This window comes from Carassius carassius, chromosome 1 (genome assembly GCF_963082965.1).
Source record: "Carassius carassius chromosome 1, fCarCar2.1, whole genome shotgun sequence".
NCBI classification, from domain to species: domain Eukaryota; kingdom Metazoa; phylum Chordata; class Actinopteri; order Cypriniformes; family Cyprinidae; genus Carassius; species Carassius carassius.
Genome location: NC_081755.1, coordinates 26,471,884 through 26,490,948, shown reverse-complemented (window position 1 = coordinate 26,490,948; position 19,065 = coordinate 26,471,884). Strand labels below are relative to the sequence as shown.

Sequence of the window (19,065 nt, the reverse complement as noted above, 5' to 3'; positions counted from 1 at the left end):
AACAGACTGTGATATATATTGCATACAGAAACTAATTAAACACACTTCAGACCTCAAGGACTGATGGAGCTGCAGAAAGAGAAGAAGAAAGTTTGTCCAGAGCATCAGCACAGGTGTTTGATGTCACGACAGCTGGTGGGGTGGGTCCACCTGTCTATGCATCCCCCTACCTCCTCTGCTGTCTCCATGGTGACAGATGGAGTCCAGAGATTCTGATGTATTCTCACCGCTCCTCCCTGCGGCCTGTTCCTTTCGGTCGGTCCATTCTGGCCTGCTCATTTGGACTCTTCACAGTAGCACAGGTTAACTGCTTACAGAGAGGGTCAAGACCGAATGAATGGCAACAAAAACCCTCACGTGAGCTATTAAGAAGCGTAAAATTGATTTGTAGTCATAAATACAGAAGGAAGTGAAATCCTTGAAATCGAACCGTTTTAAAATGGTAAAGTCAAACACGATGGTCAATAGACATCACAGAAAAAGGGATTCTTTGAAAGGAACAGTTAAACCACAAAATAAATATTAAGTTCGTCCAATCTCTGAAATCATTTCTGTAATATCGGAATTGTTTCAGAGTAAATTGTGATTTTTAAATTGAGAGATTTCATAGGATACAAAATCAAAATTCAGATTTCAAATGTAAACTAAAATTTTTATGAGCTACAGTGTCTACATTTGTTGTATACTTCTACTATTTTACTACATGTCAACTATCTCACTTATTTATAGTTTTTGTAAAATTTTAAATGTGTTTGAAATTCTCTTATGCTCACCAAGGATTTAAGTTTTTTTGCACAAAACTATTTTTGTGAAATCTTAATTTAAATTTTTATTTTATTTTAATATATTATAAGATGTAATTTCTTCTTGTAATGGTGAAGCTGCCATTACTCCCGTCTGTTATTATCAATGTTTAAAAGGTTTAATTATTAACTAATTATTTTGTGGAATCTAGGATATACTGTATTTTTTTCTTTCAGGATTCTTTCATGATTTGAAAGTTAGATAAGTTAAAAGTTAGAAATATTTAATGCAACCTTGCTGAGTAAAAGTATTAAGTTCTCTCTCTCTCTCAAAAAAAAAAAAAAAAATTGTACTGACCCCAAACTTTTGAACGGTATATGTTTAAAACATTTCACTCTTTACTTTATATACTTTACCATTGTTTTTAAGAACTCTGTATCTGTTTGTTCCCCACTATAGTCTGTATTGTCAATATCCTGGAATGTGAAATATCTGAGACAATGTTGATACCAAAATAAAACTAAATAAACTCCAAAAACTTTTTGGAGCTAGACCAACCTAGGAGTAAGAATCCAATTGAACAAGCATAAAAACCTTAATAATGTGTGTTTGCTCTTTTCCGTGTGTTAGTATATTCAAAAAAAGACAACAATCAATGCATCTGAGGTCTGTGTTCTCCCGGGGTTAATATGTGTGTGTTTTATTCTGCAGTACGTTCTACTCCCTCTACACTCCACAAGTTGATATGAGATGGTTCCTGTATTTCTCATCCTGTGGGTGACTGGTCACAGTTCCAGTAAATGACTAAGCCATGAGTATGGATGTGTCCTAGAGGACCTAATGATGTTAATTTGTTGAACTGTAAACCGTACCGTGGGTTAATTTTAACCGATGGCGTTCATGTCGACTAATACCACGCATGTGAGGGAGGGTGTTCAACAGCAGCCAAATGAACATCAATGACTACTGCCTCTGTGGGGAGAAAACAAGCACCGACACAGGAGGCAATATAAAGCCCTTAATAAACAAGAAAATAAATATATAAATAACTAGACAACTCTAAAGGGTCCATGAGACCTACATCTGTCTCATTTCCTGCCAGGAAGTATCTCAGTTCAGCCCTGTTCCAGTTTTTTGTGTACGTGGTTCAAGCGCGCACTCGTTTACTGTACATCTGAGTTATGTCTAAGGAGTGATCTTCCGCAACAGCCACAAAACTGCATCGTTTCGCCTCGCGTCCATCAACACAGCTCCCGCCGGATCCACAATGGCACATTAAGCAATCCTCACCCGTCCCATAAAATAGACATACTGCAGCCCTGGCTGCAACAGTAGACACTTTCTTCATAAGCACTGTGGGTTTGCAGCCAAAAGCAGAATACCCTCAACCCCTTTATGACGATAAAACCATATAGTCAGCCATTTTGGATAAAATGGACTGACGATTCTCGGGCATGGACTGATTCAGCCAGCTTGAAGTCTCCCGCTGTGCAAAATGACAGCCTGCGAGACTCAGAATGACCACTGGCCCTGGCAGTAGGGCCATATCACCATGACAACAGTCAGAGGCATTGCAAGGCATGATGGGAGGTCAGCAACAGACTTCTTCTCAGGGGTCCAGAGAAACAGTTGGAGACCAGGCTTTCACGTACCACACGGCAAAAATAATCCTGTAAAATCTAGACTTAAAAATGCATTTTCAAGGGTTCTTTGTTTTCAGCAAATTATGCATAGATTTGAACACCGCAATTAACTTACACCACAAGATCAAATGTATATGGACACATGAACATCCATATGTGATGTTAAACATTTAATTGGTCAAATAACTATCAAAATATTTTAATTTTTATTCATATACATTTTTTACCACCTAATTTTTCAATGCGGAAGCCTATGGGTGAGACTTCCGGTTCATTAAAAATTAGAATAACAATGTGCAGTAAACTGTAAAACTATTTGCACTACAAATCAGTGTTCATGATGAAGATAATACATAATAATCAGGGCTTAATTTTCACCTCATTTTGGCGGATCCCCCTCCTCCAGGGGTGGCGTTTCCGTATGGCAGACAGATATGTGCCGTGAAAAATTTACCAAAATTCATATCTCTATTATAATTAGTTATTATTATTTTAAATCTGAGGGTTTTACAAATATTTAACCAATGATAAGTATTTAAAAGAGCTTGTCAGTAAAACTTCATTACGCCATTGGATCCTCAAGCTCTAAGTGAAACCTCGTCACTTCCCCCGCCTCGACTCAGATTGACGCGCGCGTACAGCCTGGAAGAGACCGATCGCCGCTTATTCGCAAAGCAAGGGTAAACAAATAAATAGTACAGCGTTTTTTTGTATAGTACAGCATTTTATTTACTCAAACACTATTTCTGTAAAGTCTAATGTCTTTGTGTGTTTGAAGACTGGAGAAGTACTTTTTTGCCATCTAGCCAATATACTTTTGTACGTTTTGAATATCCTGTGCATAAGCGCTTTATCGTTTTCATTATGAGACATTGGCCAAGTTTACTAAACAACAAGAAAAACTAAGTGCCCATATAGCAACAATAAACGTTATATAGCCTGTAAAAGGTGATGATAGCATAGGCTATAATGTGCTGCACTTGCCTCAGATGCGAACAAAACACAGATCTCCTCATTCGCCGGCCAAAGGACTTGTTAACTCCATTTGAGCTTGTTTTTCATATAGCCTAATGTTAATTGCCTGTGTCTGATACAACACAAACACTGACAACGCAATGTTGTTTGAAGCTTCTGAGTACTAAGTTATTAACCCAACAATAGCGGGGTCAGTTAATTTTTTTGAAGTGGGCCGCGCAAACATACATGTGTGGTTGTGTGGGTCGCGAGCTGAAAAAAGGTTGGGAACCACTGCTTTAACCCTTTTTCCTATGCCCAATGTATGCATGTGTGTATGTTAGACTAGTTTAAGTGTTTATGTAGTTAATAAAGTCTTACTTGTATCCCACTTGAGGTTGTTCATTGTTTGCTCATAAATGAAGTCCCTATTCATGCAGATTTTTGCTACATGCTCTGAGTAGTATTGTACAGTAAGAAAGTTATTTCCTTAACCAGGAAATAAACATTCTTAGAATTGACAGACAGTTGACACTGAGAGGTCAAGTAATACTTACAGTGGATCTAAATATTTATTAAATATTAAATATGAATAATCAATAATAACTAGTTATGATTAATTATTAATATTTCCCCTTTGAGCTGATTCGCTACAAATCAATAGCAAAACTGTTTTGTACAGCTAAAAATAGCCCGATACGGATGAGACCGGAAGCCAAATGTCACAGATTGCCAGGAGAAGACAAAATAAGATCCTTGTGCACTTTAATTAAATTACAATTAAATTTTTAATTTTAATAAAAATTAAATTAAAACAATAATCCAGAACAAAGCAAAAACCTGGGAAAAAGGTAAATGCAAAACACAGGCTAACAGAAAATACAACGTAACAGGTTCAATACTGCAGCGACAAAAGACAGAGTGAGCATGGTATAAGTAGTGATGGGACAATGAGTAAATAACCTACAGGTGATGAAAATCAAAACAGAAAAGACTAGGCATAGGTCTATGGGAAATGGAGTTTATAGCATGTAAAAGTGAGAGGGGAGAGTGCCATCAAGTGGCCAGCAGGGCACAACAACCAGACACTGTGGCATTACCTCTCCTCTAAGGAGCGGATATTAGACACTCCACCAGAAATTTAAAAAGTTCAGGAGGGAGATGGAAAGGAGGCGGATCAGGGGGAAGGAGGAGAGCCAGACCCATGTAGCAGAAGAGGACCTGGAGACAGAGATAGAAAAGGGTGCCATGGTGGAACCGGCAGAGCAGGAGGCCAGGGCAGGGCCAGCAGAGCATGAGTCAAGGGCAGGGCCAGCAGGGCAGAGCTGACGGCAAGGATAAAGCTAATAAAGGCGGCAGGCCAAGGAGCTTGGTTGGCGCTGGGATGGCTTCTGGGCCGATAGCGGGCTCTAAAGTGGACTCTGAGGGCTCCCAGACTGGAGTAGACTTTGGAGTGGACTGTAAATGCTCCCTGACTGGAGCATGCTCTGGAGTGGACTCTGAAGACTCCTGGACTGGACCGGATTCTGAAGTGGATTCTGAATGCTCCCGTACTGAAGCAGGCTCTGGAGTAGACTCTGAAGACTCCTGTACTAGAGCAGATTCTGGAGTGGACTCTGAAGACTCCTGTACTAGAGCAGATTCTGGAGTGGACTCTGAATGCTCCTGGACTGGACCAGGCTCTGGAGGGGACTCTGAAGCAGCCCATGCCCGCAGAACAGCCCAGAGGCTAGAGGCAAAGACAGCCATCTTGATTGTGGCAGCAGCAGTTAAATTGGGCAGCTCTGTAATGATGTCTGAGACCACCAGAGTCAAGTCCTCCATGACCGCCAGACTCGGGACCACCGGAGTCAACTCCTCCAGGATGACCGGATTTGGGACAACTGGAGTCATAACCTCCAAGACCACCAGACCCGGGTCACCAGGACCACCGGACTTGAGACCACAGGAGTTGACTCCTCCTGGACCACCAGATTTGGGACCACTGGAGACTGGTCCTCCAGGACAGCCGGACTAGAGACCACTGAAGTCAACTCCTCCAGGATCTTTAGATTCGGGACTACAGAAGTCAGTGCCTAAAGAACCACAGGACCTGGGACCACCGAAGCATACTTAACTGCCCTCCTCCTTCTTGCCCTCCGCTTCTCAGTGGGAATTGGAAGGACAGGGCTGGTGGCAAAAATCCCTGCGGAAGGGTTCTAGTTTGCCTGGTTTAGCCCACTGACTTGGCCGACAAAGTTACCTGATGTAGCTCAATAAGTACATGATCCCAAGTCCTTCCATCTCCCAATAGGACAAGGGATTATCCAGGCACACATTAAAGAAATTCTTAAGTGCCCCATCATTATATTCCAGCCCCACCGTGATGGTCCAGAAGGTTTGAGCAAAGCGTCCTACCTCCTTGCCCTGCTAACGCAAAGCCATAAGATTCCAGTGTCAAGCCATTCGCTCCTTCCTTGACGCAGTAGGGGAAATATGAAGGTCCATAATCCCAATTAAAAAAATTGCTGTATCTAGAACTGGATTCAGTATTCTGTCACAGAATTCCAGGAGAAGACAAAATTAGATCCATGTGCAGTTTCATTAAATTCAAACAATAATCCAGAACAAAGAAAAAGCGTGGCAAAAGGTAATCCAAAACACAAGGTAACAGAATACACAACGTAACAGGTACAATACTGCACCAACAAAAGACAGAGCATGGTATAAATAGTGATCGGATAATGAGTAAGTGACCTACAGGTGATGATAATCAGAACAGAAAAGACTAAGCAAAGGACTATGGGAAATAGAGATCATAACAGTGAAAGGGGAGAGCGCCATCAAGTGGCCAGTCCATGGCACAACAACCAGACACTGTGACACCAGACCCATAAAAATTACAGATGGCCGCATCCACTGTTACGAAAAAATATACGTAAATATATTTTTAGTTAGCCTAAAGGATTAATGTGGGGGAAATTTAAAATTTTGCAATTGTATTAAGCTTTTTGTTAATGCTTTGGAAAATATTAAAAATACTTTTTAAAAATCTAAATCATTAAGTTTCTCCTCAAACATTAGGCCTACTTTTAATGTCAATAGTTCAGTCATTCTGTTGACACACCGTTCTCGCACAACAAACCTATCTGATTTCGAAAAAGCAAATTATGCTATAATTACAAAGCCTGAAGGACACGTTGTCAAGATCGTCGTCTCTCTTTTTTCCTACTTTTCTCTCTGTGGAATGAGTCAGGGGGACTCTCCATCATCAGTGAGTATGTAATGAATCTATAGAGACATGTTTGGGCAAATAATTGAACCGTTATCATTCATGACTTAATTACACGCTCGGGGAATATGAAGTCATTGTGAGCGCCAGCCAGCACAACTTGATAAATTCAACCAAAAAACTCAGTCATCATTTACTCAACCTCACATTGTTTCGACTGTATTTCATCTCTGGTATACAAAAGGTGCAGTTTTGGAGAATATTCTGGTCACTGTTGTCAAAGTGAAATGCCTTATAGGGCCAATAACACAGCAGCCCTTTTAAAGTAGAATATCTATACAGTGTTTTAACAGCCAAACACGTCTGTCTAATGCATGTTTAAATAGAAAAAAAACAGTAAAGTAGCACAGTAAATGCAAAGATGCATTCTGTTTGAACTCTTAAAAGTATCATAACATTTTCTTGTATGCTGTATATTATGGGTCTTCTGAAGTCAAATTATTTTTGAAAGGAGACAAGTCACTGTGTAGGTAGGCTACAGGGGAAATATAACAATGTCCAATTCATGGACGTCACTTTTGAGTCTAATTTTTCAGTAAACCAGCTAATCCAGTTTATAAAACGTGTCTGAATGATTCATTCAAGAATCAAACTGATTTAGTTCTGGAGTTCAAAAAACGGACTCGATTTTGATTTTAACAGCTTTCTGGAAGGGGAGATTATCAGTAGCCTATTGAAATTACATGATTCAAAATTTCTTCTCAAAAGCAATATTGAAAGGAGAGTGAGTGAAAGAGAGATGATCAATAGATCAATAGATGAACACGTTCATGCCTTCTGAACATTACAAATACTCTACAATATCAATGTCAGGTGAGCTAGCCTGTGAGTTTGTTTCAGGTGAGCACTGGTGGGATGGGACTGCTATAGCATGACGCTAATCAGTGGCTGGCAGCACTGGCCAAACGGGTGGTCCGGGTCTGGCACTGCGGTACCCCAGGACTGTGGCGCTCGGTTTGAAGTTTAATGATGCCAGCTGCCGGCTCTGCCAGCCTGGAGGCACTAACGATCTGGCGGTGCCAGCACAGAGGCACCTGGACGCTCGGCACGCCACAGCACGGACGGGGAGGTGGGGATACCACGAGCCCATGATGGGGCCGTGTGCCGCGGAGGGGCTCGAGCGCTCTTTGAAGAGCCCCCCCCCATTTCCATATTTCATTACACGCAGCTGAGCGACAGAGCCCCAGCCAGATGTTCTATTTTGAGCTATTTAAATTTTGACCTGCTTTTCCTGCTTCTGTTCGTGCAGAAGAAGAAAAAGATGGAGGGGTTTCAATCAACAACAACAGCACATGCCAAGTTAGTCGGAAAGATGCTGGTGTGGATTATCACACCTTTTTTTCTCCACACGATCAGTTGATTTTAATCTGGGAAAAAACTGACAAAGCACAGAGAAGTTTAACCCTGTTTAACTTGTCAGTCTGCTCAGGCATCTGTGGAGAAGATGCCATCCACACACACACACATCTTACTGCACAGAGCTATTCACCGAAATTGCTTGATAAATGTGTTTGTTCACTCATGCCCTAATATTTTAATTAGTTTATTGAGTTTTTGTTTATTCACATTCAGTTTTAAACCTGTTTAGTTTGCTGCTCACCCGCACCTTCATGAATCATTGAACAGCATATTTTATCAGTAATCAAGGTTATTAGCCCAGAGTAGATTTTTATTCCTCAGAGTTCGCTCTTTCATAGCTCCAGAGACTTATTGGAGCTCTAAATTAGGCAGCAATTGTGTCTCAGACTTTTATACTAAAATCTCTTAGGAGAAATAAAAATAGACAAAAGGTAAGAGAACTCAGCTATAAAATAAATTAGCTTATTAATTAATTTGGAGTTAAATTTAAAAAATGTTTGAGTCCATAGTGTAATCTGACCTGCAGATGTGGAAGTCTTTTTTCTTTTTCTTTGGCGTTTATTTATTTATTTATTTAATTTTAATTATTATTATTAATAATATATATATAAAATTAACTGTTTATATATATATATACACACACACACACACACACATATATATATATATATATATATATATATATATATATATATATATATATATATATATATATATATATATATATATATATATATATATATATATATATATATATATATATATAGATAGATAGATATAGATATATATATACACATACTTCATATCTTAACTCATATTTAAAATCACTTCCTGTGGGATGTGACACCTTCATATTTCAATCAATTCTTCAATTATGAATTATGCACAACAACATGATTTAGGAGTCCCTAAAAGAGCATAATGATGGAAAAACATATATTTGAATGCTTTTGCATTTGTCTGAAAAACATTTGCCTTCCCCCGAGAAACTTTGCGTTCACTGACTGGTGAAAAACTATATTCCATTTTTCAGGTAAACCCAGATTTTTCTGATCAGTTGCAAAGTTTCTCAAAAGTTTTGGGAGGGGAAAATCATTTAAATATAATTCCTTCCTTCCCATTCATATAGTTTTCCATCACCACCTCTGCTTAGGGGCTCCATACTTAATCAGTTATCTGTTCTTAAATATGAGGTCCAATACATTTCTGGTGAGTCTCTAAATAAAATCAATCAGGTATGTTTTCTAAGGAATAACACGCCACCATTATCATTAAACCACTGCAATCAACACGAAGTAACAGTGTTCACTGATTAATTACATTTGTCATTTCCCAAAACAGTTATTAATGGTTTATATGTAGCATTATACAAATATAATGATTATTATTGATTATTAAAATATTCCTAATGCAATTTTAAATGTAGTTTAATCAATATTTAATTATACCATTGAGTCAGACAAAAAAGTAAAATATAAAACAGTTCTGCATATCAGTTATCAGACACTTGAAAACATTAAGGCTGTTTAAACAAAAACAACTTTGTTTGATCTCTAGTCAAGAAAACTCAGACTCTTTTTTTACTGTGCACTGATTAAGTTCAGCTCGCACCTAGTGCCTTCACACACACACACACACACACCCTGAACTCTGATATCATTCTCAGGCTAATGTCTGCAGGCTGATGTACTGCACCATCTCACAGCTATTAATATGGATTTGATCCTGAGATCACGCAGCACCCAATACTGCTCTAAACTGCAGGAGCACGGCTGACCTTTGTAGGAGTGTGTAAGCGACAGAGGGAGGGTGCAACGAGAATCTCATTTCCACAAAATACTGTTGTCTACATCCAGCAAAAAAGTGCTGTCCTTTAAAATATGACAGCAGACAAGCTATCCCGGCATTTTCTAATATGTCTGATGAATAATATCTTCTCAATGCATGATCTAGACACACACATAGGTGGAAAACTGTGTGCCTGAAGCAGAGATAGCTGCTGTCAACATTTGAGGCCATCCATCACTGTAACCCAATCAACTTTAAGTGCTCGCTTTAATCCAATCAGTCACAAGCACACTCAGCTCATAATCCAATCGAAACAGGGACATTCCCAGATGACAATCTACTCCACCTGTCAGCACCACTGAGCTTGTGTCAGGCAAGGCATCTGATTGGCCTTAGTCATCTAAAGCTATTGGACAGCAGGTTAGGTGAAGAAAGGTCATGTCAAAAATAATGACATCAAATAAAATTCTAACTCCCAGTGAGATGAACTACAATAGGGAGAAAAAACTAAGTTTAAAAAAAAAATCTTTAAAGAAATATTTCCCTATACATACATGCATATAGATACATTACCATCTAACAAGTCCTATATCATTGCATCAGAGTATCGTATAGACATGGGAGTTGGTTATTTTGACTTCAAACATGTTAGTCCCCGATATTTCCAGGTCTTCCATGATGAAACTCTGATATTGGTTCATGCAGTCTTTTTCTACTAAAGCCCTGATGTGATGAATGTATAAATAAATCAGTTTTGTTCTGGTTAAATTATAAATATTGTGCCAATCATCAGAACATTGTTGAAGAACTTGCCCCAAGACTCTCTTGTGTTAAAATGACAAAACCCAATTAAATGTCTCTTTAAGTAACAGCTGTTTTAATATCCCTGAAGTAAAAGGAAATTGTGTCGATTAAATTACTTTTTTAACCATTTGGGTTTGTTATAGTTCACATAAACTATTTATATGAGAGAAACCTAAATGTTTTCCAGTGCTGTGAGGAATAAATATAGTTGAACGCTGCACCCATCCAGCTGATGCACATCTATGAGCCTAGGATGGATAAGAGATAATGACACTGTTTCACAACTAACTTTGGGTAAACATAGTTGATGTCGATGTTAGCTTAATGAACTGCAAGCTCGAGAACATTTGGTGGATACAAAGACTATTAAACCTTGCTATTTGATCAGTCAGATTAAAAAAAAAAATTGATATCAACTTCAGCTACACTTATAGCTGATGTTTATTCTAAGATAACATGCCAGGCAATATAATAAAATCTTGTGTGAGCAAGAAAACTAAAGCAAATACGCCACGTTTTCTGGTGTTTACCAAGAAATCCTCCCATCTCTCATCAAGACAATCAGAGTCAAGTTCCCTAAGCTCAATAAATACAGAAGTACAGACTAATATAAAAAGTTAAGGAAGAAAAAGGGCATAAAACTTCGGCCCAAACCGAAGAAAACACACCGTGCAGCTGATCACTGATTTTAATACCTAAATTATTCTAAGAGTACACCTTGAAATTACTGAATATGTTAAATTCATACTAATGCTGACATTAATAGTGTATAAAATATGATTTAAGATATGAAGTAAAGCTTTATTTTCTTTCACTTACGTACTCTAGATATACTGCATGATTGCCAGTGGCTGTGGGTAAAATGTGTTTTAAAAGACATTTTATGACATTACTGTCTGAGCAGTAAATAATAATTAGGTTTTTGCACTCTCTAAAGAAAATGTGAAGGATGCTTACCTGTGCAAAATGCAATACTATATTGTTTTGGGTGGTTGCTTAAAAGTCCAAGTGGACGTCCAACTTTTCTATGATATTCTGGTCCATGGTTCTGGTTCTTCTTCAGTCTATAAGATTTTTATTTTTTTTTATCTGCAAGACAAAAATGACAAGTTTGATTGCTTAGAAAGGTATCAGCATTCATCTTTCCAACAAAACTACATGGACAAACACAAAACTAATCATATCAGTCTTCACAAAGTACAGTACATCTCAAAAGTAAATAAATCTCAACAAATGGGAAATTTGCAAACTGAATGGCTCATTTCCCATTTAATGTACAGTAAGGGAGCCCTTTACACACCTGTTATTTTGGTTCCTCTAAATGTCATCCATTTCCAGATATCACAAATTGCAGACAGCACTTCTGATGACAGAGTCCAGTGTATGTGTGTTTGTGTGTGTGTGTGTGTGTGTGTGTGGCACCAAGAAAACATTTAAAGAGAGGTTTTGACAGAGCTAATAATTCTCTCTCAGTGTGTGTGACTCTGTCTGTTTCAGACCACGCTGATCCCTCGTCTGACCTGCAGTAGATCTTCTTCAGCACACTGACACTTTCTCCCCTCACCCACTCATTATATTCTACCTGCAGTTCAATCTGACACAAAGGCCCGTGTCCGCAGGTCAGAGGTCAGGAAGATGGATGACTGATTTGTGAGAGTGACCCCTGGGGTGACGGACAGCCTGATCCACCAAACATAAGTCTGTTTTAAAGCCACCGTAACTGAATACAGCACTGCTGTCACTCAACTCTGACCAATCATGTCTCCGCAGGAAGTAGATACAGGAATAGCATGGAATGAAATATACCTTTGCAGACCTGCTTTATGTGTTTTCAATCGCACACTCAAAAATACAGTTGAAATCATTGTTCATTCTGATTCTGGGGAGCAAGTAACTGAATCATTTACTTTCTTTGACAATGTTCCTCTAATGAGTGCTTGACCTGTTTCTCCAAGTTTGCCAAAACTTCTAATGTAATCTCAATTAATCACAATTTACAACACCTGACCTGACAGATATCCCACTTAAGGTGTCTTGATTAGTCTATTGGTGAATTCAAGTCTTCCTGGGAAGACTTGACAAGTTGTAATTATGACATTAGGTGCGTTCAAGTAACTTTGGTCAAATGTAACTTTTCTACTTATTTTTTATTTACTCTACACCTACAAAATGAATATATAACTTAGTTTTATTGTATCTACATGACAAAAAATGTATAATTTTTGTTAGTTTTTAACAAATTTACCATCAATACAGATGCTACATATCTATAGTCTTGTCTTTGGCTGCATCCATTGCATACGACATGTTTTCTCACTGATATGCTCCTAACTCGAAACTCTCCCACTCGTAATAATGACTTTATTATGGTGTTAATACATAAATATGATCTATCCCACAGGACTTGAATGCATCATAATTATCTTAGCTCTAGTCTCTGTAAACAACAAAAATTCAAGGGAGCAGCCCACATTTTTTAGCCAATCAGGAATGCTCTACGCCTGTCAATCCTTAAATTGACGCCAGTGGAAGTTGGGAAAACGGCTGAAAAGGCTTAAAGCACCTTTAACTCTTCTGATTTTCAGCTCGTCTTTGAGATCACTAGGTGCGAAGCATCTCCCATCTCAACAGCCATCGTAACAATTCTTTCATTATCAGCAAAAATGTGAAATAACCTTTGCGAAGGCGGGTGAAGTTTTAAAGCCGCTGGCATGCGAAGGTCTCCTTGACATTTTGCCGCTCATCTTCTCGAACGTTTTCTCCTGTCTGAGGGAAGAGATGTGTGCGCCCCAGTGACATTTACCAAAGTCATCAAGAACGGGAAAAAATGGGTTTAGCAAAGAAACAGCTAAAAGCAGCTTGTTCTGTTCCAGGGACCAGATTTAGAAGAACATACTGTATAAGCAAGTCAACTGCAAAGCTTGAAAAAAGGCCTATAATATTTATTATCTCCTCTAAGTTACCGACCCTCACTGTATAATTCTGCTGATCCCAGACATCAGTAGAAGTCAACTAGTGTAAAATAAAAACATATACACATTTAAAACATATACAACCTTTTACATTTTCCCCAAATACTAAGACACATTTCCTGAAGCCAATAACAAAAAAATAAACAAAGTACAGAACAGTAAACCTTGTTGAAGGGTTAGTTCACCCAAAAACTCACCCTTGTGTCGTTCCACACAATACAACTATATTGCCTAGAGGTTGTTGGCCTACCTTCCCCCTCACCTGGAGAAAAACATGGATAACACAGCATAGATCTCATCAGAGACTTCCTCTCACATGCGCTCTTCTTTCTGGACATTTTCCGTTTCGATCCCAAGCTAATAAACACATGTAAGCCTTTTTATACATTCTGACTGGTGTGTGAAGTGGTCATCTTCCTGTCAACCGCTAGAGGGCTCTGAGCTGTGTTTGACATCAGCTAGAAAATACAGGGGTGTTGATTACCATCGTTCAAGTCCAGAAGCGAAGTGAGAAGAGGAAGTCTGGACTTTTCGCCTTTTTTTCCCCACAGTTTGCTGCTGCAGCATCACTCAGGACCTCCCATGTTTAATTCTGGAGGTGTTTTACTGAAGACTTTCACTCCATTTCACACTCTTGTTTATTTGTGGAAAGCAGATACAAGGATTTTCATGCAGGATAGCAGAAATGACACTAATTGTTTTAATCACTTTCTACTTATGCTTTCAGGGAACTTAAAGAACTTTCTCCAATATTTACTTTAGCATACATACATTTGAAAATAATCAACAGCAACTCTATCAAAGGCAGTGTTTTAGCTTTGCAAAATAATATGAACAGTAAAATCAGACATGAAAACTAAATCAGGGTTGTGTGTGTGTGTGTGTGTGTGCGCAGTGTGAACAAAGCTTGGTCTCAGAAACACTGGTATAAACTCCCAAATAATCACGACACATGAACCGTTTTTCACTGTATGAGGGAGAAAACCCCTTTATTAATCGTTTCTGACTACAAAGAATTGAGAGAAAATACAAAACACCATAGATGTTAAAAAGGAATCCAGAAAAGCAAAGACAAGTACCATTTAGACTCTTTGCAGAAATAGGACTTCTTGTTGATCTTTAGTTTGTTTTTAAACCTTTGGTCCAGCTCTGGGCGTCTGGATTCCTTGGATCCGTCTAGAAGTCAGGACGGTCCTTCTTCAGCTTGCTGTAGTCTATGCTGACTGCATAGAACTTGAAAAAGAACAGAAAACTGAGAATACAAAATAAGCAATTTAACGACATGCACTCTGCAAAATCCATTAACTCCACTGGCTTGTTAAGTATTGAACTTGAACTCGACTCTACATCAAATTCACATTAAGACACGCGCATGATTAGATTTATACCAACTAACAGAACACACAAAATGAGCTTATGGAGCGCTTAATGAATTAAACCCATTAAGATCAGATTAGGTCCTGATACAGTCCTACAGTCAGATCTTTTAATAGGCCTCCCTCAGGCGCTCCGGTAACAATGGCGGGTTTAATTGCTGGTCAGTTAGCTTGCAAACTCAAAACTACTGTTGCATGCTGGATGCTAAACATCTTGAAGAGGGCTTTATCACCACATTTAAACTAAAAACTATTATTTTTTCAATAGAAAGTGTATCATGCTAATCTGTTTTTTTTTTTTTTTTTACACTGGGATTTTTTTTCAAGTTCATGCCAATGGCTCTATACTCTAGCCAAATTACTGTGCACAAATGTGAAAAATTTAGGCTCAACATTTTGTGAGTGACCTGATCAAAGATCATGAAGCGTTGTATAGAGGATCCAAAATGAAATCTCACTATTTAAAGTGAATTTATAGTCTAATGAAGAGCGTTTCAAAGTAAACTGCAGCAGTTCATTTCACAGTAAATGTGTGGATTGGCATCTGTTCTAAGTTCAGGCCAACCCAGCCATCTTGAAAATGGAGATTGTTTAGAAACATTTAGAAAATGGTTTAATGTATGAAAGCAAAATAAATAAAACAGCCATGAATAGTGATATTGTAATTTTACTGCTGTAATATATATTACAAAAAAAAAGAATTCACATTATTACTACAGTTCACATTCCCACAGTAAAATTACAATTGTAGCAATATTTTTATATATACTAACAAACACACACTTTAAATAAAACATTACATAAAATACTGTAAATGAATAATACTAGTGATTATTATGGTATAGTTTTGTTAAATGTTTCCCATGAAACAATAGGCACACACCAGGTTTCTGTATTCTGACATTATTGAAAAGCTCAGTTTTTTCATGCCTACTGTTGATTGTCATTATCGCTGTCATGCTTTGTCGCTTTAAAAATTTGTAAGCAAAGGGCCTTTCAGTTGATTTCAATAGGCCTCCATTCAATGTACTTTCGTGTAAACACAATGGTTGCAAACTGAAGGACGAAGTCCAAATTATGTTTCAGTTCCACAGTTCCACACTACCTGTGATTTTCTAATCATCCTTAAGGTTTGTGGCAACAAGGGATACAGCTTAAACTGGAAGCTAACAATAAATTCAGTTTTCTACTTATTAGACTGTTTTATTAACGTCTACACCTACCCCAACCCTAAACCTACCCCTTACAATAATGCAGAAATAGTAATTACTGTTGTGTGCAGTGTGACATGCCCAGTAGAGGAAGCTGTATACCATCTAGCATTAACCATCCTTAAGACATTGATTAGCATGCTCCGGTGTGTTTGATTAGGGTTAGAGCTAAACTCTGCAGGAAAGTGGCTTTCGTGGGCTAGATTCGAGGACCCCTGGTTTAAATGATCATGCACATGTATCATACCTTGTACTGATCAGTGGGCCCCAGTTTATTCCAGGGCTCTGGGTTGTTCTTCCTGTCCCAGCTGTGGATAAAGCAAATGAGTGCAGAAATGAATGAGGCACGCATGATAAAAACTAAATATGAGGAGATAAACATCTGAGCAGCACTGTTGTTCTCTCCCAACGGGTTTGGCTCAAGGTATGAAGAAACACAAATCAGATTGATCACTCTCGATAACAATCGTTCCTCAATTTAGAAAGGCACCAGGCCTTTTATTATCTATGGAGAGAGACAGAGTTTGTATCTACCATAGAACAGATGCTTACCAGACATCTGGGTTACGCAAGGCCAGGCGAGCCAGATATGTCAGAGACATGGTGCATCCACCGCCAATGAAAAAAAACAGCGGGATCAACTATGATGAGAGGTGAACAAAACACAAAATAAAAACATATATAAAGCAAGTCAGATGACTTGAAGGTGATGCACTAAACTTCAAAATTATGGTTGATGGCCATCTAGTAAGGTGGTTCGCAGCTGGTTTTGCTTCAGAAGGTAAATTTGATTGTATATTATCAACTGGCAAACCAAAATATTATTTAGTGTACATAAGCAGATAACATTTCCAAAACTATATTACAGACCTCCAGTTGAGAACCACAAATCTAGATTATACAGGAATGACTCATTACTGTTACATAAAACGGCTCACAAATGTTGCCTCATGAAACACAAAAGCCTTCAATGACTCAAATATAGCAAATAAGAGTTCCTCCCAAAAACCTCCCACAGCTTCAAAACTTCGGTTCACGAGCACAGAGCTTCAGAAGATGTGGACCATGAAATTAAAATATGGAGCCAACCAACAAAGAAATATTAAGAAAAAGATAAGAGCTGTAACAGTTCAAAAGTAATCCTGTATTTGGCCAATATCGCTCGTCTTTTGTCCTCCTCGTTAAGTGCGCACATACAATAAAGTCATATAATTTAAATCTCCAGGCCTCGGAACCACTATTTTAATAGGTATTTTGGGATTAATTAGTATGTTTGTTTCTTCAGACTTATAAATAGCTATACTGCTGGCGTGTCTGGCATTCCTCCGCAGGGACGCTAACTTTTCACTAACGTTTCGACAACTCGTCTTTTACAGGAGAAATCCTCTCGAAATCATCGCTCACTTACGGCAGGGTGGCTTCTGAGTTGCCGGCTGACCGTGCTCAGCATTGCGACTATTGAGATGATATAAAATCTCCCAAAAATGTACAAACAAAAAAGAATTAAACGTGGCCCGTTAAATAGCTCTTGCAGAGGACCGCTCCAGCACTGAGAGAAAAATAAGCTGTTTATAGAGTTCGCCTGTTTTCTTATTTTATAATTTAACATACCTTTCCTCTCATTTAAGTTTAAAATACTTAGTACAATGTAAAGCTTGACATTTTCATAAAATAACGATAATAAAAATTATAAATCGATGATGACATGATTATATACGGAAGTGTTTTGTAAAGGCGGTGCTGTGGATACCCTTTGGAAAGCGCTGTGTTTGTTCTGATTGATCGCTGAGCTGATCTAGGGTCAGTTTGAGAGTTCGCACGGACACTACAGTGTTATCTGGAGTGAGTTCAGATAGCTGATCCCAAACGAGAAGGACCTTACAGCATCTTGTTCTAGGTCGAAATTGTGTTTACATTGATAAGACTTTGATTTAATGTGTGTATATGATTTTAAATGTGCAGGAAGTACATATATATATATATATATATATATATATATATATATATATATATATATATATATATATATATATATATATATATATATATATATATATATATATATATATATATATGTTTGACTCACGCACATACATTTCTATTTGCTGCACGATATTTCTTTTCCTTCAATCGTTTTAATTTGTTGTCTGTGTAAAGGGTCTGTTTCACCTGAGCTGCTCATGGACAATAAACGAGTTGTGTTGTTGCAAATGTAAGTCTAACAGAATCTGTCAAGAACATGTCTGGGTCATATTTCCCATCAAAGATTGAACCTCATAATAATAATTGAAAAAAAAGAAGATACAACTGATTAAGTCGTTTAGATTCGTTTATCTTTGAAATTAAATGTTTATTTTATTTTATTTTTATTTTGCATTGTGCCATTATTTTCATACATTAAGGACATTTGCACACTAATGTGTGACTAATATGCATCTCTAATGTATATTAGAGATATTTCTATATAAATAATACACTTGACTAAACAAATGACAAATTATACAAATTATTGCAAATTATACAAAATATTGATTTTAACAAAAATTGTAAATAAAGCTATATATTAATATATAAATGTATTCTAAATTATATATAAAAAAATATATAATTCTGTCAACAAATATGGGACACAGACATGTAGTCACAAGAAATTATTTTAAAACGTCACCAAAAAAAAAAGGTTTATGTATTGTAATTTTACACAATATAATCATTACTTCTTGCAGTTATTTCCATTGCGATGCAATTAAACAATTTAAGCGAACAATAGTTGTTTACCTCTGAAAATGTTAGTTTACAAGGACATATGTTTATGAATTCACATACATGTAACATACATGTAAAAAAGTGTATGTTACATGTATGTGAATTCATAAACATATGTTTATGAATTCACAGATTTCTCAATTTTAACAACTATCATCATCCTGCATTTTCTTCTTT

At 37.6% G+C, this 19,065-nt stretch overlaps 2 protein-coding genes across 2 annotated transcripts; both read right to left on the bottom strand.

Annotated features, from left to right (window-relative positions):
* Positions 1 to 4,640: 4,640 nt before the first annotated feature.
* LOC132129642 (E3 ubiquitin-protein ligase RNF12-B-like) lies at positions 4,641 to 12,022 on the bottom strand. The gene is made up of 3 exons (XM_059541315.1): positions 11,864 to 12,022; positions 11,521 to 11,627; positions 4,641 to 5,874 (listed from the first exon to the last, which is right to left on the bottom strand). Exon 3 carries the CDS (start codon positions 5,232 to 5,234, stop codon positions 4,641 to 4,643), a length of 594 nt encoding a protein of 197 aa, XP_059397298.1. The 5' UTR covers positions 5,235 to 5,874; positions 11,521 to 11,627; positions 11,864 to 12,022.
* A 2,472-nt stretch (positions 12,023 to 14,494) lies between these two features.
* Positions 14,495 to 17,688, bottom strand: ndufa4a (NDUFA4 mitochondrial complex associated a). Its single transcript, XM_059553251.1, has 4 exons — positions 17,531 to 17,688; positions 16,675 to 16,763; positions 16,370 to 16,430; positions 14,495 to 14,768 (listed from the first exon to the last, which is right to left on the bottom strand). Exons 1-4 carry the CDS (start codon positions 17,570 to 17,572, stop codon positions 14,712 to 14,714), a joined length of 249 nt encoding a protein of 82 aa, XP_059409234.1. The 5' UTR covers positions 17,573 to 17,688; the 3' UTR covers positions 14,495 to 14,711.
* Positions 17,689 to 19,065: the final 1,377 nt, after the last annotated feature.